Genomic DNA, 21,724 nt, shown 5'->3' with positions numbered 1-21,724 from the left:
GAATGTGCAGTAAAGTTAAATGGGCATTTGATTCTCAATGGGTATAAAGTTTTTGTTATTCAAGATGAGTAAGTTCTAGAGATCTGTGCAACAGAGTACTTAGTTACTAATACAGAATTGTACACTTTAAAATATGTGAAGGGAATAGACCTCACATTAAGTGTTCTTGCCAAAAAACAAACAAAAAAACAAACAAAAAAACCCTCAAAAGAGCACAGGAACATTTTTAGAGGTGATGGATATGCTGAGTACCTTGGGTATGGGGATGGCATCAGGGAATACGTATGCATGAAACGTGTGCATTTTTTTGGTATATAAACTATACCTTTAAAAAATAAAAATAAAATAATGTTAAGTAACCTAAAAAAAAAAAAGAGGATTTGTAAAACTATGTAACAGCACCACTCTCCACACTAATTTTCTTTTTTCTTTTGGAAAAAATGTCATGTTAATAAAATGTTGTGTTAATAAAATGTTACTTGTATTATGTGTGATGGGTCTTGAATAATTGTTTTGAGTGTAAAGGGGTTCTGAGACCAAGAGTTTAAGGGACGTTGGTACGTGGGTATAGGGATCAAAACCCTGGACTCTGGAGCCAGGCCGCCTGTTGCTGTCATGGCTCTGACATTGTGGGCTTTGTCACCGGGGGCACTTTACTTACCCTCTCTTGACTTCAGCTCCCTGGCCCATGAAATGAATATAACAATAACATTCACCTCTTAGACTTTTTGTGAGGTTCAATGAGTAACACACTTAAAATAGTTAGCACAGTGCCCGGACCGCTCTAGTGGCTTTTACCGATATATACCTTCATTGTTAACTCCTCTGGTTATTATGAGTGGCTAACATTAATGATCTTGCAGTATCATTGTAAAATGTGTGGGTCGAGCCATTCTTCCAGACCACCTCATTTTTCCATACAACCATGGAGAAGGAGCCGTTAAGGTAGAGTCTCTTGGAGAGATCGGCGGGAGACGTCACGGACCTGCTCACCCCACACCGTGGGCTTTGGCTCATTTCTCAATTTGTACGGTGGCGATGCTGTGTTGCTCAGTGGATGCATGAATAACAGGAGGCGACAGCAAGGTGACCATGTGATTGAGGGAGAGGAGGACCTGGCAAGGATGTGTTTTATTAGCCAGAATGTTCCCAGAGCCCACCCTCTGAAGTCACTCCCCTTTTGCTTCAGACAGTTGCCAGCCTTAAGGTTCTATGTTCCCGCTGGCTTTTTCTCCCACACGGAACTCACCTCTTTAGGAGGTGAGGAGGAACTCACCTAAAGATTGTAACACATCTTTATTCCCACAGTATGCTTCAGCACCATTAGTCACAGTTGCAACAATAAAAGCATCTCTTCAGAATTGAGAACGACAGAGAGATGAATAATTCAATAACGCTGAAGGCCATCAACATAATCAAAATTCCCTGCAACGGAAGAAAAAGAAGAAGAAGGAAAAAAAAGGAGAATCATGGTATTAGCACAATAATGATTTTTCTGATGACAGTGAGGTAGAAATGCCCAGGTGGGAAAAGCTCTCCCACGTGTCCCAAGTGCATCCCGTGCCTACGAAGTAAATTAGTGCATGATCATAAGAATATACAGGCATTTTAACACCGCGCAGGACGGCCTATTATTTTCTTCGAGAAAGTCATACAAAACAATACATTTTCTGTATTATAGGCAGGAAAGCCTCCATTTCATAAATATATACCAATATAAAAAATGATATCAAAAAAGTAGTCTTTTGAAGGAGAAAGATTAAGAAATAGGAAAAAAAAATAGAAGCAAAAATAGAAAAGGAAAGAAAGAAGAGAGGGGAAAACCCTACAGGGCCCAGAAAAAAGAGGAACATGTCGAAAAAGACATACAGATCGAAGCATAGGCTAATAGTACCATCTTCCGTTCTTTTTATAACTGCCAGAGACCCTTAAAATGCTTTGTATCTTGGCACCAAAGAGCACGAACAGTATATACACTTTGTTGGGAGCCCAGAGGCTGGACACGCAGTGTTCTGCCAGTGAAAGTTTGTGAAGATCATAGGGTTCACATTCTGTTCTGCAACCGTGTCTACGTGGTGTGAGTATAGGTTGACAAACTGTTTATTTTAGAGTCACATGGTTTTTATTTTATTTATTAATGTTTATTTATATTAGAGAGAGAGTGTGTCTGTGCGTGAGCGGGGCAGGAGCAGAGAGGGAGACACAGAATCCGAAGCAGGCTCCAGGCTCCGAGCTGTCAGCACAGAGCCCGACGTGGGGCTCGAATCCACGAGCCAGGAGATCATGACCTGAGCTGTACTCGGAGGCTTAACCGACTGAGCCACCCAGGCGCCCCTCTGTTTTGTTTCTTAAGTAATATCCTGCTGTTTGAATAGTCCGTTTCTTTAGCCACTCTGTTGTTGATAGACATTTGAATTGTTTCTAGTTTTTACTATTAGAATAGATTTTCTGTGAATATTCTTATATATATTGTGGAGACATAAACTAGGCCTGATTAATTTTCATAAAAACTGCCAGATAGTTTTCCAATGTGGTTGAGCCATTTTACATTCCCACCAAAAATGTACAAGAATTCCATTTGCTTCACATTCCTGCCAACATTTGGTTTTGCCAGTCCTTGTAATTAAAGTCATTCTGGTGTGCATACAAACATTGAGATTTGAATTTGCGTTCTTCTCATAACTGATAATGTTGAACAAATTGTTACGTGCTTACTGGCCATTGGCATGTCTTTCTTTGTGAAGAGCTTGTTCAAGTGCTACTTTTTTTTTTTGTTTTGTCTTTTTATTATTGATTTGCAGGAGTGCTTAATACTTTCTGGATATGGGTCTTCAGTCAGATAGATGTATTGAGGAGATTAACTCCCATTCTGGGCCTTGCCTTTTCACTTACTTTTTTTTTAAATTAAGTTATAATTGGTATATAAGCCTGTTTAAGTTTAAGGTATACAATATGTTGATTTGATGGTCACCATCACATTGGTTAGCTAATTACTTCCATCATGTCACCTAATTATCAATTTGGGGTTTTTTTGGTGGTGAGAATATTTAAGATCTAATCTCTTTGCAACACTAAAGTATATAATACAGTATTGTTAGTAATATTGACATTGCCGTGCATTAGACCTCCGGAGCTTATTCATCTTCTAGCTGGAAGTTTGTACTCTTTGACGAGCATCTGTCCGAATTCTCCACCCCGCAGCCCCTGGTAACCACCATTCCACTCTGTTCTCATGAAATTGGCTTTGTAAGATTCCACATGTAAGAGATATCATACAGTACTTGTTTCCCTCCATCTAGTCGGATGGAGATTTCACTTAGCATAATGTCTTCAGAGTCCATTCGTGTTGTTACAGACAGGTGGCTTTCCTTCTTTCTCATCACTGAATAATATCCCATTGTAAGTGAACCACATATGCATCTGTTCACGGACGTCTAGCTTGTTTCCATGTCTTGGCTATTGTAAATAACGCTGCAAAGAATATGAAGGTGGCTCATATCTTTTTGAGTTAGTGTTTTCTCTTCCTTCGTATACATACTCAGAAGTGTAGTTGCCGGATTATATAGTTTTATTTTGAATTTTTTTTGAGGACCCTCCGTATTGTTTTCCATGGTGGCTGCACCGATATCCATTCCCACCGCCAGTGCACAAGGGATCCCTTTTCTCCACAGCCTCACTGACTCTTGTTATTTCTTGTCTTTTTGATAATAGCCTTCTAACAGATGTGAGGTGATATTTCATTGTGGTTTTGATTTGCATTTCCCTGATGACTCACGATATAGTGTGTCTTTTCATGTACTCGTTAGCCATCTGTATGTCTTCTTTAGAAAAATGTCTATTCAGATCCCCTGCCCACTTTTTAATTTTTTTTGCTGTTGTACAAGCTCTTTATATATTTTGTATGTCAGCCCCTTATTAGATATGTGACTTGTAAATATTTTCTCCTATTCCGTAGGTTGCATTTGCGTTTTATTGATGGTTTCCTTTGCTTTGCAGAAGCTTTTTAGTTTGATGTAGCCCCTCTTGTTTATTTTGCTTTTGCTGCTTTTGCCTCAGGTATCAAATCCAAACCATCATTGCCGAGACTGATGTCAGAGAGTTTACTACCTGTGTTTTCTTCTAGGAGTTTTATGATTTTAGGTCTTACATTCAGGTCTTTATTTTGAATGATTTTTCTATTCATTCAAAATAGATAGATTTTATCTATTTTGAATTGATTTTTATGTATGGTGTAAGATAGTGGTCTAGTTACATTTCTTTGTGTGTGGCCTTTTAATTTTCCTGATAACCATTTATTGGAGAGACTGTCCTTTCCCCATCATATATTCTTGGCTCCTTTGTTGTGAATGTTTTTAAATTTTTTTTAACATTTATTCATTCTTGAGAGAGAGAGAGAAAGAGAGAGAGAGAGAGAGAGAGAGAGAGAGAATGAGTGGGGGAGGGGCAGAGAGAGAGGGAGAGAGAGAGAGAGAGAGAGTGGGAGACACAGAATCCGAAGCAGGCTCCAGGCTCTGAGTTGTCAGCACAGAGCCTGACGCAGGACTTGAACCAACGAACTGTGAGATCGTGACCTGAGCCAAAGTCAAACACTTAACTGACTGAGCCACCCAGGCGCCCCTCCTTTGTTGTAAATTAATTGGTCATACATGCATACGTTTATGACTGTATTCATTCCATTGACCTGTGCGTCTGTTTGTATACCTTACTGTTTTTGAGAACCATAGCTTTATAGTACATTTGAAATCAAGAAATGTGATGCCTTCAGCTTTGTTTTTCTTTCTCAAGATTGCTGCTCTGCTCTTTGGGTCTTTCGTGGTTCCATGAAAATTTTAGGATTATTTTTTATTTCTGAGAAAAATGCCATCGGTAGTTTGATGGGGATTGATTGAATCTGCAGATTGCTCTGGGTAGTACTGGCATTTTAACAATATTAACCCTTCTAATCTATGAACACGGGATATCTTCCCATTTATTTGTGCCTTCTGTTTCTTTCATCAATGTCTTCAAGTTCCTTCACCTCCTTGATTAAATTTATTCCTAGGTACTTTATCTTTTTTGATGCAATTGCAGATGTGATTTCTTAATTTCTTTCTCATAGATCTTTATTAGCATGTAGAAATGCAACTTATTTTTATATATTGGTATTTGGATCCTGCAATCTTATTGAATTCATTTTATTAGTTCTGATAGTTTTTTTGGTGGAATCTTTAGGGTTTTCTGTGTATAATATGTCATCTGCAAGCAGAGACATTTTTACTTCTTCCTTTCTGATTTGGGTGCTTTCTCTTCTCTTCTTCTCTTCTCTTCTCTTCTCTTCTCTTCTCTTCTCTTCTCTTCTCTTCCCTTCCCTTCCCTTCCCTTCCCTTCCCTCCCGTCCCCTCCCCTCTTCTTTTTTTTTTTTCATTTTTTCCCCTTTCTTCCCCCAATTGCTGTGGCTAGGATTTCTTGTACTTTGTTGAATAGAAGTGTTAAGAGTAGGCATCCTTGTCTTGTTCCTGTGGGCTTGTCATATATGGCCTTTATTATGTTGAGATAGGTTTCTTTATCTCAGTGTGTTGAGAATTTAAATTATGTTTAAATTTTGCATGTTAAGTTTTGTCAAATTCTTTTTCTTCATCTATTGAGATGGTCGTATGATTTTCATTCTTCATTATGTTATTGTGGTATATCACATTGACTGATTTGTATATGTTGAACCTGGTATCCCTGGAATAAACACCACTTGATAATAGTGTATGCGACTTTTAATATACTCTTGAATCCAGTTTGCTAATAATGTGTCGAGGATTTTTACATCTATATTCATCAGGGATATTGGCTTGCAATTTTCTTGTGGTGTACTTGTCTTGTTTTGGTGTGGGTATTCCTGGGCTTATAAAATGAATTTGGATGCTTCCACCTTTTAGAAGAGTTTAAGAAGGATTGGTATTAATTCTTCTTTAAATGTTTGGTAGAATTTGCCAGTGAAGCCATCTGGTCCTGGATTTTTCTCTTTTGGGAGGTTTTTGATTACTGATTCAATATTCTTCAGGGCTAATTTGCCAATGCCAATTGTTTTCAGTTTGTGTTGGTTTGATATCTCTATTTCAACTTTACTTTTAAAGAACATTTTCACTGGACATAGAATTCCACGCGTTATTTATTTTGGCACTTTAAAAATGTCATTCCGCTGTCCTGCGGCCTCTATCAGGCCTCCAAGTGAGAAGTCAGTTGGAAGTTTACCTTTATTCCTTTGAATGGGATGTCCTATCTTCTGGCATGAGTGGTTCTGTCTGGTGTTTGTTTGTTTGTTTGTTTGTTTGTTTACACTTAAACGTAATATGCAAAAAATGGTAGAAATTGTAAATTATGTTGTCTTCCTCTGGAGATGATGTAATTTTCTTCCATCAGACAGATTAGGGGAAGGTTACCTTGATCAGAATAATTCCAAGGATGGATTTCAGTTTTGTGGGATGGCTGATCTGTTTCTTTTGTCCTTGGTTCTAGGGTGTAGTCTTTCTTCAGAAGTGAAATTTCGGGGTGTTTACTAGACTCCACCACTGCTGTTGGTGGACTCTGAACAGTTTGTGTGTCTGTCCCCAGCACTGCATGACTGCTGAAATCTATTCTTGGCCTTTTAGCCTCTTAGCTTCCTATCAACTTGGCTTCTGAGCTTTGCATCCTACACGTTAGGAGTCAGCAAATAACTTGTGGAGGAATGCGATGGAGCATTTTGGGTTTACTTCAATGTGTACAATTCTTACACGATCCTTGCACTTCAAATCCTGGCGGCTGTGGTATCTTTCATGTATATTCAAACAGCTGGAAATGTTTTGAAATTCTAATAAGCTTTTAATTAAAGTGGTTTTCACTAGAGGGATGCTCTGATATAAATTACTCTGTCATAACCATAAAAAAAGATTTGTATATTTAAAAATTCTTTTTAATGTTTATGTATTTTTGAGAGACAGAGACAGAGCATGAGTAGGGGAGGGACAGAGAGAGAGAGGGAGACAAAGAATCCGAAGCAGGCTCTGAGCTGTCAGCCCAGAGCCTGATGCGGGGCTCAAACCCACAAACCGTGAGATCAGGACCCGAGCTGAAGTCGGACGCTTAACTGACTGAGCCACCCAGGTGCCCCAAGGATTTGTATATTTTATGAGTATTTTCTGTAAACCAGTCATTGGCTGTTTTACTCCTTTCTAATGTATGCATGATTTCTTTTTTACTAATTTCCATTCTTGTCATTATATATTAATTTATTCTTCTTTCTTTGGGCTAACTTTTCTCTCCTTTAATCCCTGAGATTAATGTTTGGACCATTGTTTTTCAAAGTTTCATAATTTATAGTATCTACATTTCTAAGCTATGAATTGCCTTAAAGTATTGTTCTACCGTCTGCCCTCCAGGTTTTGAGCTTTCATTTCAGAACATGTTTGGATTTATATTTTAATTTTTTCTCTGATCCGATAATTCCTTTGAAGCACACTTCTTCATATCCAACCACGTAGGGGCTTTTGAAATTATTTTAAATCATTGTTTATGGTTTTATTGCATAGGGCATACATTATGACTTCAACCTTTGGTATTAATCTGAAATTGTCATATTTACCAATATATAATCATTTTTTTTGTGTGTGTTACAAAAATGTGTATTCTGTTGGTGTTGGAATAGTAGACAAAATATATCTGTGAGCTAGTTTTTTACTTTTGATGATACCATTAAGTTTTAAAACATATCAAAGTCTAAAGTTCTTCAAACCTTCACCCTCTTCTCAGGGAAAACTCAGGCCTCTAGCAAACTCAAATAGCAAAAACACGATTTGCTCCCTTCTCTATTTACATGTTAATTCTGACTGGTATTTTATTATTATTCTATTTTTAATTTTGTTTAATTTTTTTTAACGTTTATTTATATTTAAGACAGAGAGAGACAGAGCATGAACGGGGGAGGGTCGGAGAGAGAGGGAGACACAGAATTCGAAACAGGCTCCGGGCTCTGAGGTGTCAGCACAGAGCCCGACGTGGGGCTCGAACTCATGGACCACGAGATCATGACCTGAGCTGAAGTCAGCCGCTTAACCCACTGAGCCACCCAGGTGCCCCCTGACTGGTATTTTAAATACTTTATTTTTAATCTCAGTGTATCTTATTATTGCTGTATTACACAAGCAGCCTTCACTCGTATTTGTCCATGTGTTTATCACATTCTTTGTTCTTCCTTCCTTCTTGTGTCTCATTGTGCTATCATTTTCTTTGTACTTGGAGTTCATTATTATTCCTTTAATGCTGTTCTGCAGGAGACAAGCTTGAATTTTGCGTCTCTGAAGAGACTTCATTTCACTTCATTCTTGTAAGATGTTTTAATGGGCCATGAATGACAGGCTCTTGGTTGGTATTTTTTTGTTTGTTTCAAAACACTGAAGATATCGTTCAGTCTCTGGCTTTTATTGTTGCTTTTGAGAAGTTAACTGTTAGTCCAGTGGCTTCTACTTTTTCCTTTTGGTAATTTTCATGGTCTTTAGTTTTAGTTAAGATTATTAAGAATTGATCATGGAAAGAAACCATGATTTGAAAAGTAACTGTACTTTGACTCAGCAAATTGAGGTGCACCAAAGCATGGTATGGATGCAAGACCAAATATCTAAGTTCAAGGTTTTAACATAAGGCTTCTCAGAGCCTTATGTTCAAGGTAAGACCACAGAGAAATGTCTTAATGGTGATTCCATGTGAATTAATGTTTTCCAAAAATTAGACCACTGACTATCCTTGCAACTATTCTAGTTTGCAACTCTGACCAGATCCTTTCCAGACTACTGTTCCTCTCCCCTAAAATTACCTTGTGACTACTCTAGCTGATGAAAGCCTATAAATGCTCTTTTCTGGTTCCCCTTATTGCATCTGAGACCCTATGCTCTCCTGTGATTAGCAGATTTAATACATTCAGCTTTTAACTGCCTTTGATTTTCCTGGTGGTCTTTGAAGGTGCCAGACAGTCACAGAGACCCCCAGAGAGGTCTAGCCAGACCCCTCACCATTTTGGTCCTGGTCCTTTGACTCATTTAGTGACTATTCCACTGAATCTGTTTGAGCAACCCTGTGCAGGGTTTGCACATCCCTGTTGACGAGGGGAGTCTAGCACTTTTTATTGAATAGTGTTGATTTGTCCTAGAAATCAGGTCTCCCAGGACTTTTTCATTAGCCCTTCACATTTGTTCCTGTTTACTTTTTACTTGGTGGGGGAGGAAAAAGACAGTCTGCCAAAGCTTTGCCACTAACCATCCTGTTTGCCCATCTGCCTTTTATCTATGTTTTTGTGTATCTATAAGAATAAATCATGGGGTGGGGGAGCGCCTGGATGGCTCAGTTGGTTAAGCGTCCAACTTCAGCTCAGGTCATGATCTCACGGCTTGTGAGTTCAAGCCCTGCATCAGGCTCTGTGCTGACAGGGCACAGACAGGGCTGACAGGGCTCTGTGCTGGAGCCCGCTGCAGATTCTGTGTCTCCCTCTCTCTGCCGCCCCTCATTCTCACTCTTGTGTGTCTCTCTCTCAAAAATAAACACTAAAAAAAAAGAATAAATCTTAGGGAAGGAATAATTATAGATTTAAAATTCTGTCTTCTTATTCAGCCACCAGGGCTAATGAGTAAAATGTCTTTTTGACCAGTATCCTCTCTAGGACCAATTACCTTGGATCGCTTAGTAAAAACTTGTAAGAAACCTTTTCCAGTCTTGTCTATGTGTAGGAAATTGGCTGTAGGAGAGACTCTTCTTCATATATTCCACCTGTTGGAGGCTGCTGATTCCTTGTATCTGCAGGCAGGGGTAGATTTTCTAAGGCCTTTGCTGTCCCTGATATCTTCTTACTTCCTGGTAATCATTGACTAAATCCTCAGAAATTGATTCTGTGTTATATCTCAGTGAATTATATAACTTCTTTTCTGATAACTGATTATAAAATTTGTCTTCCCCCCCCCCCCCAAACAGATGTGGACTACTTTCCCTTGCCAGCCAGCTAATCGTTTTTGTGTGACCTTAGGCAGGGGATTGGTTATTTTGGAAATACCATCAGGGAAAGAGTACACTTGAGTCTTTTTTCATAAGATCTTATGGAAACCTCCACCACCACCACCACTACCACACTTATTATAGACATCAAGCTATAATCTAGAAACCTCACGGAAGCAAATGGTCTAAAAGATTAGGACAGCTAATGCACAGGTGGCCCTGTGCTCCTCACAATTAGGAACTAGACTGCTTCCTCTGCTCAAGATGACCAGAACAAAATTATTCCCCCTTCAAAATGACAGATGCCATTGATGGCGATGGGCTTATCATCTTGGCTACTTTATCTCCTCTGTGCTAGTTCAAGGTGCTAGGTTATTGGTAGACAACCCTACATACACAGTATTACCATGGCAACCTTCTTTGAAAATCAGTATTGTCATGTTTCTTCATTCACTCAGGCCAACAATAAGGGACAAGCTCCTGAAACTGATCCAAGAGGAAATAGAAAACCTAAATACACGGATAACAGTGATTGTAAAAACATCCCACAAAGAAAAACCCAGACCCAGGAGACTTCACCAGTGAGTCTTCCTAACGTTTACAGAAAGTTTGATACCAATTTTCACAAAATTTAACAAAAAGTATAAGAGGAAGGAATATTTTCCAACTCATTCTATAATGCCAGTATTAACCAGACACAAAAAATAAAGACGTCACAAGAAAAGATGACTATAGGCCAGTATCCCTTATATAGATGCAAAAATCTTTAACAAAGTACTAGAAAGCTGAATCTGATAACATTTGTAAAGGATTATATACCATGACTGAGTGGGATTTATCCTAGGAATGTAAGGTTTCTTTAAGACAAAAAGGCAATCAATGCAATGCAGCATAATAATAGAATAAAGGACAAAGACCTCATGATTGTCTCAGTAGATCTAGAAAAAGAATTTCACTAAATTCAACACACGTGGTAAATACATTTAACAAACTGGGAAGAGAAAAAACTTATTCAATCTGATCAAGTCCATATAAAAAACCCTCAGCCGACAGCATACCTAATGATGAAAAACTGCATGCTTTCATTCTTTTATATTTTTGATTTTTTTAATGTTTATTTATTTTTGAGACAGAGAGAGACGGCATGAACAGGGGAGGGGCAGAGAGAGAGGGAGACACAGAATCTGAAGCAGTCTCCGGGCTCCAACCTGTCGGCACAAAGCCCGATGTGGGGTTTGAACTCACAGACCGTGAGATCATGACCTGAGCCAAAGTCGAATGCTTAACCGACTGAGCCACCCAGGTGCCCCATGCATGCTTTCATTCTAAGCACAGGAAAAAGATGAGGAAGGATGTCTGCTCTTGCGATGTCCATATTTTACTTTTTTTTTTTTTTTTTTTTACTTTTTTTTAACATTTATTTATTATATTATTGAGAGAGACAGAGCATGATTGCGGGAGGGGCAGAGAAAGAGGGAGACACGGAATCTGAAGCAGGCTTCAGGCTCTGAGCTGTCAGCACAGAGCCCAACGCGGGGCTCGAACCCATAAACCAGGAGATCATGACCTGAGCCACTCAACCAACTGAGCCACCCAGGCACCCCAATATTTTACTTTTACAAAAAATTGTTTAATTTCATTTTTCAGAGAGAGAGAGAAACAGAGCATGAGCAGGGGAGGGGCAGAGAGAGAGGGACCCAAATCTGAAACAGGCTCCAGGCTCTAAGCTGTCAGCACAGAGCCCAACGTGGGGCTCGAACTCATGAGCTGTGAGATCATGACCTGAGCCGAAGGCAGACACTTAACCTAGTGAGTCACCCAAGTGCCCCACCATATTTTACTTCTGTAAGGACTCCCTTTTCCTCAGGTGATTACTTTCCAGCTTTCTCTGCACATTTTGATGGGTCTTGTTGACTGTTTTTTCTGTAGATTTACATCTTTTACCTTACATTTAATATTAGTGGTGTTTTGGAAAGATTAGAAGTAAATCCCTGTTTTCAGTGTATGCCATGTTTTGTCAGAAGTCCAGACTAAATATTAAAGCCAAAACCAAAACCATAAAAACATTCCCCTCGTGATTCTAATGTACATCTAGGGCTATGAATTACTACCGAACTGCTCTACCTGTAGTTTTCCTCTTGTAACACTCGGTCTTTTATATTACTCATTGGTACACGTTTTGCCTTCTCTACTCATCTGTGAAATCCTAAAGGTGGGGGTCGTAATGCGTTTATTTTTCTATTCCACAATGCTGGTATAACCTAGAAGATCCTATTATTTCTGTAAATGTTCGTAAATAAAAGACAATACATATGTCTACAATGTTATTTAGATTTTGCTGATCGGGTGCTAATAAATCTTTACGATTACCCCCATTATCCCTTACTGTAAAAATGTGGCATACTTACAATGAATAGGGTATTAATGGCCCAGCACCGACCATTTGTGTCTTCATGGCCACAAAAGTAGTTTTGATCTAGAACGAGACCAAGTGCAATGAGAATAATTCCGGCTGTTGCTGCCAAGGCACTAAGAGAATTCATTGCTTGGGTTGTCTTCACCTGAAAGAGATGAACATAACACGCAGGCTGTAGGCAGAGCAGCAGTGGGAAGACCGGGAGAGGGTTTTAGTCACAGCATTGCAATGCCACTAGGCAGCTGTGTGATCATCTGTGAGACACTTCATCCCTTTGGGCTTCGGGCTCTCAGCCACAGAATAATGGGATCCAGGGAGCTCTGAAAAATCCTTCTGTCCTCCATGATCTGTACCCGAGTTAACTCCCATTTACTTGGGGAAGGAGTGCACACTGGACAAAAAGGGACTTAGGCGTTGTCACCTTGCATTGCATTTTGATGCCCTGGTAAAAGTCATGACCTACTTACATTTTTGTTTCATGACTCTAACTAAACATTGTATTTCTTTGCAATTTTTAGTTCTTCCCCAAACTTCAAACCTGCAGGGGACACCCTGGGCTGGAATTACTTTCTTGGCTTCTTAATTAATATCTCACATTTTTGATTCTTTGAGAAAAGTAAAAATATTCTGCTTATAATTTATCTGTAAGTTAAAATCTCGCACTCATTAACACTATATTATTTATTTTGAACTTTTGCTTATAAGGTTTAATTAGATTGTCTTCACGTTATGCCTGTCATGTGAGCTAATAAACTCGTGTCTGTTGAAATGTCTGGCAGGAGATGGGACCGCAAATACTTACAAAAAGAATGACTGAGTGTGTCACTGAAATGCTGAGACCCATTTTACCTTTTGGCATAGGAACTTGGGGATTTATTCTATGTTTCAGTGTTTTCATAAATAAGAAACTGGATTACCTAGAAAACTCTCCTGGCACTAGGGGCGCTTGGGCGTCTCGGTCGGTTAAGCGTCCAACTTAGGCTCAGGTCATGACCTCACAGTTCGTGGGTTCGAGCCCCACGTCGGTTCTGTGCTGACAGCTCAGAGCCTGGAGCGTGTTTCAGATTCTGTGTCTCCCTTCTCTCTCTGCCCTTCCCCCACTTGCACTCTGTCTCTCTCTCTCCCAAAAATAAACACTAAAAATTTAAAAAAAAAAAAGAAAAGAAAACTCTCCTGGCATTAGTGTTTTATGATTCTATGGACAAAAAAAAGCCAAATGCCATCAATTGGTATCAGTACTTGACAGTTTGTGGAATTGTAGTGGTTTAAAGATTTTCCAAATTCATTTTCAGGGCTAGACTTAATTATTTCAATGTTACACATTTTTTAGGAAAGGAGAAATCTAACTCACCAGGCTTCCTGTGGGTTTTCTTTCCAGTGCAACTAGGAAGGCTCCAGAATTAATGAACTATTAAAAAGAATAAATATCTTAGTGATGGGCTTGTTTAGCTGATGCTAAAGAGGTCTCAGAGAACAGACCTCTCCGCGTTTCTTGTACATGCCTTCCTAATTCCTATGATCCTCAAAGCAGTGAGCAAGATGCCTCAGATGACTATCTACAAATGAGTAGCGGACAAAATACTGAACTAGAAAGTAGCTTTAGTCTTAACTATCTATTTGAACACTGGGCTTTAGTTTTCTCATCCATCTTCCTTTTACAGCTGTTGTGGACTCAGCTTTGATGTCACGACACATTGGTGTCAAATCAGTTCACAGCCAATAAGATCAGGTTCTGTGATCCTTTTAAGAAACATCCTCCTTGGGGAGGGCACCTGTTGGGATGAGCACCGGGTGTTGTATGGAAACCAATTTGACAATAAATTTCATATTAAAAAAATAAAAAGAAACATCCTTCATGCCCATGTGCGATCCAGTGTGTTCTCCCAGCTAATAGGCTGGGCATTCTGAAAAAAATCCCCAGGATTTTCATGGAGGTGAGTCATACATAGTAGTAGCATCATTACCTGGCAGAAGCTCCAGATGGGATTACAGCACACCCATTTTTAAGTTTCTGGTCCCACCGCCTGGTATTGCTTCAGCCTCACCTCTTACCCTCACTCTCTGTGCTGAACTCTTACAGTTCTCAGAATAGAAAGTGTCCCTTCTCCCTTGGCAGCAAGATATCCCTACCCCTTACCCCCAGCCATTCCCCACTCCCTTCCTCTGTGTGTGCCCTCCTCCTGCTTAACCACTGGCCCTTTAAAACTCCCATCAGACTGGAAGTATTCCTGGGAAGTCTCCCCTCCTTTTTGTGGGTGCCCTTCCTCTAGAGGCAGCTTGCCTGTCTGTTCTCACTCATCACACCGTATGGTAATTATCCTACTCTCCACCTGAGAGACCTCGAGACCAAGAACTGCTTTTTCTATGAATTCCCACACACTATTCTCTGGCACTATACTAGGTCCCAAAATAATGTTTATTGAATGTTATGAAATGTGATTAAATGTCTCTGTGCAGCTCAAAGATACCTGTTTCTTTACTTTTCTAAAAAGTTTCTTGACTTTTCTAAAAAATTCTGATTAAGAATTCCCTACTTTACTTTCATCTCGACTTCTGTAAGCACTTTCTACACCCTCTGTGGTATCATTAATCCCAGTACTTTGAAATGACCTGTTTACATGTTTGCTTTCTTGGTAAATTGAGAGCCCTTTGAAGGAAGTGCCCATGTGTTACTCTTTTTGTTTGTTTATTACCCACCCCCCCCCAGATTAATTTAGATATAGTTGGCATGCAGTGCTGTTTAGGACGTACAGCATAATGATATGACTTAAACATAGTGTGAAATGATTATAATGAGTTTACTTGACATCAGTTATCTCATATAGATACACCCCCCCAAAAAAATTGAAAGAAAAAGAGGAAAAATAATATTTTTCTTTGTGATGAGAACTCTTAGAATTGACTCTCTTAAAAAATTCTATATGTATCATACAGCAGTGTTAACTGTAGTCATCCTGTCATACATTTGTCTTATAACTGAAGTTATGCTTATTTATCTCATAACTGAAGTTTGTGCCTTTTGAACACCTCCCTCCATCCCTTCTCTTCTCACTCTCTGCCCCTGGAAACCTTAAATCTGAGCTCTAGTTCTGTGAGGTTTTTAAAATTCTAAATATAAGTGAGATTGTACAGTATTTGTCTTTCCCTGTCTAACTCATTTCACGTTAACATAATGCCCTCAAAGTCTAACCATGTTATTGCAAGTGTCAGGATTTTCTTGGTTATTTATGGCTGAGTAATACACACACACACACACACACACACGCACACACACACACACACACAAGTATGTATATACAGTTCTTTATCCATTCATCTGTTGATTGACACTTAAGTTGTTTCCATATCTTGGCTGTTTTGAATAATGCTGCTACGGACATGGAGGTGCAGATACATCTTTAACATAGGGTTTTCATTTCCTTTGGATATATTTCCAGAAGTGGAATTTCTGGATCATATAGTAGTTTTATTTTTTATTTTTTGAGGAAACTTCATACCGTCTTTCATAGTGAGGGTCCATGTATTATTAACCTCTGGACCCTCATTGCCTTCCTCCCTGTGTCTGGCTTATAAAGATGGCAATTTATTTTGAATGAATTAATGGACAAATAATGTCAAGATCCAAGGAAATGTTCCCAAAGGAACTTCAAGGCCCAGTGATGGAACATCAGCAATTCTGATGAATTAATGGGGAAAAAATTTCAACAAAGTTGATTTTTATTTTAACTTTTCAAAGCATATCATGCAACTGAATGCAGCTCATTTTGTAATTAAGAATTCCCTAGTATTCCCGTTGGCGTGGCCTCAAATTTAACTCCATTGCCTATACTCACCAAAACAGAGCTCCAGAATGGATATCCTGAAATAAATATAAAGGGGAACCTTGGGTATGGGTTTTCAAGGGTAAAAAGGAAAACAACTCCAAAGGAAAAGTTCAGCAGTCCAAACAGGATCTGGATAGCCTGTAAATAGAGGAAAAGTCATGATAAGGAGAAAGCAAAACGGTGGGTTCCCTTCTCAAAAATGTGCATGATCCTTTTTTGGTTAAAAGGATTTGGCAATTACCTTCCTTATAAATAAGGAAAGGATAGCAGAAGCCCTTTTATGATACTCCCAGGTGTTTTCTTGATCCCTTTATCTGATACTTTGTAATAGGTAAAGTGATCTAAATCAGTGTTCTGGAAAATGTAGTCCACGGACTGGCAACATTAGGACCTGCTGGGAATTAGAGATGAAAACTCTCAGGCCCTGTATCCTATATCCTATACTTAGTGAGTAGAATCTCCAGGTGAGGCTGAGAAGTCCATGTCAAACTCCAAGCATCCGGGAAATGCACATCCAAACCACAAGGAAATAGGACTTCACATCTGTTAAAATGGCTATCATCAAAAAGACAAGAGAGCAAATGCTGGTGAGGATGGGCTGCCCTGTTGGTGGGGATGTATTACCATGGAAAAAAGTATGGAGATTCCTCCAAAAATTAAAAATAAAGCAAATAATGAATACAAATAAAGCCAGGGTTTAACAACTGCTAGGGAAGATTGGTGAGCGTGACATAAAGAATGGAAGGTGTACCGCGTGTGAGTCTGTTTTCTCTGCCCTCTTATTCTCCGTCTGTCTTCTCGGTCTGAGTAATCTCATTCACTCCCATGGTAACTATGACCTTTAAGTAGGTGAGTTGTGAATGAGATCATTTTCCTCAAGTCCAGGTTCCTTTGAGTAAGTTCAACGCAATAGCCACCGCCCAGTCCTCTAAACTATTAAAATTGTTTCCTGCCTGGCTTTTCCGCACCAGCTTCCTTTTTCTCTATTCCAGTGTTGTGTCAGTGCTGAAGTAGGATAGCAAGACAGAACCAATCCGTTTGAAACAAAGCTGCCCAACATTGTTTGAAACAAAGCTGCCCAATCTGGTGGTCATCCAATTCAGAGAAGTGTTTAAAAATTACAGATTTCAACCACCACCACCACCCTCAAAATCGCTGTTCAGTGGTTCCGGAACAAGGCCCAGGGACCTGAGGTATATATTTTATAAAGCTCCTTAGGTAATTTGTTGGTTTCACAGATTGGAAGCTACTTGTCTATATTGTAAAATCAAGTAGGGGTGGGATATAGGATTCTTGGCAATTAGGTCTCCACAAATTACCTTCCTGGTTGTTTCCTTTTCTCTCCCAGTTAGTTCCTAAAGGTGATTTTTCACATTTCAAATAGTTTTGGTAAAATATACATAACAAAATTTACCGTACTTACCATTTTATTTAAATTAAGAGGCTTTACTTTTAAAAGCGGTTTTAGGTTCACAGCAAAATTGCATGAAAAGTACAGAGTTCTCATGTATTTCCTGTTGCCTTCCCCCACTACCAACATCCCATACTGGTACATTTGTTGTCATTGATGAACCAACACTGACACATCACTGTCAATCAAAATCCATAGTTTACATTAGGCTTCACTCTAGGTGTTGTACGTTCTGCGGCTTTTGACGAATGTGCAATGGCTTGTATCCACCATTATAGTATTGTGCACAATAGTTTTCCTTCCCTAAACATCCTGCCCTCCACATGGTCAACCCTACCTCTTCCCTTCATCCCCTGGCAACCACTGATCTTTTTGTCTCCGTACTTTGGCTTTTCCGGACTGTCACATACTTGGAATCATGTAGTTTGTTGTCTTCGCAGGCTGGCTTCTTTCACTTAGCAATGCATATGTTAGGTTCTCCATATGTCTCTTCATGGCTTGATGGCTTATTTATTTTGACCATCAAGTCATATTCCCTTGTGGGGATGTACCGCAGTTTATTTATCCATCCTGATTTTTCTTATTTCTTTTTTGTCTTTTAGTCAATCCCCTTAAATCTTTCAAGTCTAATTTGCTCTCTCCCAGCTCTTCTTTGCCATTCCCAAACTACGCCACCATGAGCTCTTTGTTCACAGTGCTTTCTCTATCTAGAAAATTCTGCCTTCTTCCTTTCCCTTCATTTCTACTTATTAAAATTCCATCACTTCTGGGGCACCTAGGTGGCTCAGTCGGTTAAACATCCGATTCCGGCTCAGATCATGATCTCAGAGTTCGTGGTTCGAGCCCTGCGTGGGGCTCTCTCTGTGTTGATGGGCCAGGGCCTGGAACCTGCTTTGGATTCTGTGTCTCCCTCTCTCTCTGCCCCTCTCCCACTCATGCTCTGTCTCTCTCAGATAAATAAACATTAAAAAAAAAACTTTAAGAAAATTCCATCACTCCTTCAGGGTTCAGATTAAATGCCAAATTTGCTATGATGTTGTCTCATTGCTTTTAACCTTTTTTTTTTTTTTACATTTATTCATTTTTGAGAGACAGAGAGAGACAGAGCACAAGCGGGTGAGGGGCAGAGAGACAGGAAGACACAGAATCCGAAGCAGGCTCCAAGCTGTCAGCACAGAGCCCGACGCGGGGCTCGAATCCACAAACCACAAGATCATGACCCGAGCCAAAGTCAGACACCTAACCGACTGAGGCACCCAGGAGCCCCAGTCTCATTGCTTTTAGGTAGAAGTAACTGTTCCTTCTCTGGGTTCCAACCCCTTCCCCCCCACCACCATATATGGCTCCTATAAGATGCTACATTGAAATGTGGTTTTTAATATTGTCACTTTATTATTTCTAAATTATGTATTTATTCTTCTCAATGAGAGAAAGTGGGTTGTGTTTATTTCTGTAACCCCCTATAGTGTCTAACATAATTTTTTGCACATAGTTCAATCCATATTTGTTAAAGTAATATGAACTGTTTGAGTACCATTATATTTAAATAGATGTTAAAGCAGTTTAGACTGTTGGCCCTTTCCTGCATGTCAGTGGGCCCTCTTTCTCTACTTTGTTTTTTTTTTTTCTGAAAAAAAAAATTTTTTCCTATTTTCCATCCTTGAAGGCTTGGGATTGAAAAGACAAATATGTTATGAGATACAGGCCCTGTCACAGCCTCAAACATACTGAATCACATTGTCTGAAAGGAGGATTGGTAAATAAAAAATAATTAATATTCAAGAAATGGATAGGTGGGTGGAGAGATGAGCATTTACAGTATTAAGGGGATTTTCTGCAAAAGCCCCGCATATAAAAATACCATATCATGTTATCAAAATGAATTCTGAGTTCTGATTGGGAAAATATAAAACCGTACAACTCAGTAACCCAGGATATAGAACCTGATCTATTGACTTCTACTTGATTTTCTCTTCCTTTTCTCTGAACTTGAGTAGGAAAAAACTCCTAGTTGGTCATTTTGGAGATTTTTACTTTAATTGTGACCTTCAAGAGCCCAGAGGATTCTTTTCCTCTCCATAGAAATTTGTACATAGTTGGTATAGAAATGTGACACTTCCTGATTTGAGTGGAAATAAAAGTTGGAATTAGCTCCTACCTTGAAACATTGCACCACCAAATATTTTTTTCTCTTTCTTCTCCCCCCAACCCCCATCTTAGTTTAGGCTTCTGAACAAAGTAATAGAATCTATAATACCCTGATGAGGTGGCTGATTAAGCCCATGGTTCATAGACTGGATGGCTTATAAACAACAGAAATCTATTTCTCATGATTCTGGAGGCTGAAAGTTTGATAGCAGGGTGCCACAAGGTTGGGTTCTGATGTAGACCCCCTCTGGGTTACAGGCTGGAAACTTGTCTTTTGTAAGTTCACATGGTGGAAAGAGAGCTACTTACCTCCCTGACCTCTTCTTATAAAGGCATTAATCCCACTCATGAGAGTTTACCCTCATGAACTAATTACCCCAAAAAGATCCCACCTCCAAACACCATTACATTGGAATTACGGTTTCAACTATGAATTTTGGGAAACACAAACATTCAGTCCCTAACACACCCTCAGTAGAGTATACATTAGGGCAGATCTTACTTACCCCTAAGGTTTTCATTTTTGTGGTAAGTGATTTTGGAAAAGGGCCGCTAGATTCATAGGTTGTGGCTATAAACTCTGGTGACTGAAGCTTGGAAACAGTGATCTCCGGAGGAAATACAAGAAACACAGGACTGTGTGCAGAGTTTGAATCCATGATGGTGTAGTTGATATTTTAAAATGAAAAAATGTTCTTGTTACTTCAGTCTAGACCATGTTCTTCTGTTCCAAGGCTGTCTGGAGCGCTGGCATTGTTGTGCTTTGTCTTGGAATTGTAGAACCACAGCGTCATAGAGTCATAGAATATCAGGACTGGCCGAGATCTCGAGGTTAGTGAGTAAAATTTCCAGGACGGGGGGTCAGAGGACCTGCCCAGTAGTTGTAGTGCAGTCAGAACCTCACCATGACCTTGGACAAGTCATGTGCTCTCTCTTAGTTTCAGATTCCATATATTCACATTGATCAGGCTGGGCTAGATGATCTGTGAGGACATTTTCCTTCCCAAATAAATGAGTATTAGGAACATTCATTCTAGTTCTCTGTCTTCAGGAGGTAGGGGACAAGAGCTCTCAGGCCCTTAGAATTAATCAATAATCCACCTCTTGAAGTATATAGTGGCTGTTTAGGTTGTCACTTTGTTTTTGCCACCGGATTTTATTAGCTTTATCTGTGAACAAACCCCTTCAACACTGAATGGTGTGGAACAATCACCATTTGATTTTGCTTACAATTCCATGGGTCATGTGGGTGTTCCTACTGGTCTGGTCAAGCTCAGCTCTTACCAGCCAGGTTTTCTCTGCATCTGTGGTCGATTGGTGGGGTGGCCAAAGCTAGATGATTTAGTGTGACCTCAGTCACATAGCTGGCAGTTGACAGACTCTTGGTTCTTCTCTAACTCACAATGTTTTCTAAACTTTTGCAGAATCATGTGTGCTAATCTCTCATTGACCTAAGCAAACTGCAGAGATGGCCTATATTTAAGGATAAGAAAACAGACTCCGTCTCTTCATGGGAAGATCTGTACTGTCATAATGCAAGGACCTGCATGAAGGGAGGAGAAAAATTTGTATTCATTTATATACTTTCCTTTGTCATCCTCTGGTGTTTCCTTTTTTCCTTTTTCTTTCTTTCTTTCTTTCTTTCTTTCTTTCTTTCTTCTTTCTTTCTTTCTTTCTTTCTTTCTTTTACAGTTTATTTATTTATTTTGGGGGGGGAGAACATGAACAGGGGAGGGGCAGAGAGAGAGAGAGAGAGGGAGAGGGAGAGAGAGGGAGAGAGAGAGAGAATCCTAAGCAGGCTCCGCACTGTCAGCGCACAGCCTGATGCAGGGCTCTCTAACTCACAAACTGTGAGATCATGACCTGAGCTGAAATCAAGAGTCAGATGCTTAACTGACTGAGCCACCCAGGTGCCCCTGGTGTTTCCTAATAAGATCA

At 39.6% G+C, this 21,724-nt stretch overlaps 1 protein-coding gene across 2 annotated transcripts; it reads right to left on the bottom strand.

The window, feature by feature from the left end:
• Positions 1 to 1,279: 1,279 nt before the first annotated feature.
• MS4A5 (membrane spanning 4-domains A5) lies at positions 1,280 to 20,552 on the bottom strand. Of its 2 annotated transcripts, XM_007092020.3 has the most exons (5): positions 20,293 to 20,552; positions 16,237 to 16,365; positions 13,755 to 13,811; positions 12,396 to 12,548; positions 1,280 to 1,425 (listed from the first exon to the last, which is right to left on the bottom strand). In XM_007092020.3, the coding sequence occupies exons 1-5, from the start codon at positions 20,443 to 20,445 to the stop codon at positions 1,324 to 1,326; spliced, it is 594 nt and encodes a 197-aa protein (XP_007092082.1). In that variant the 5' UTR covers positions 20,446 to 20,552; the 3' UTR covers positions 1,280 to 1,323. The 2 variants fall into 2 exon arrangements, with proteins under 2 accessions (XP_007092082.1, XP_007092083.1); XM_007092021.3 differs by lacking the exon at positions 13,755 to 13,811.
• Positions 20,553 to 21,724: the final 1,172 nt, after the last annotated feature.

Source organism: Panthera tigris, chromosome D1 (assembly GCF_018350195.1).
Source record: "Panthera tigris isolate Pti1 chromosome D1, P.tigris_Pti1_mat1.1, whole genome shotgun sequence".
Taxonomy (NCBI): Eukaryota; Metazoa; Chordata; class Mammalia; order Carnivora; family Felidae; genus Panthera; species Panthera tigris.
This window is presented reverse-complemented; position numbering and strand designations above follow the sequence as displayed.

Excerpts from the sequence above, each read along its gene's own strand:
- MS4A5 (XM_007092020.3), bottom strand. The coding sequence starts at position 20,445 with ATGGATTCAAACTCTGCACACAGTCCTGTGTTTCTTGTATTTCCTCCG. Across the intron at positions 16,366-20,292 it reads CAAAAATGAAAACCTTAGGG|GCTATCCAGATCCTGTTTGG; the intron begins GTAAGTAAGATC and ends CTCTATTTACAG. Across the intron at positions 13,812-16,236 it reads CATTCTGGAGCTCTGTTTTG|TTCATTAATTCTGGAGCCTT; the intron begins GTGAGTATAGGC and ends TCTTTTTAATAG.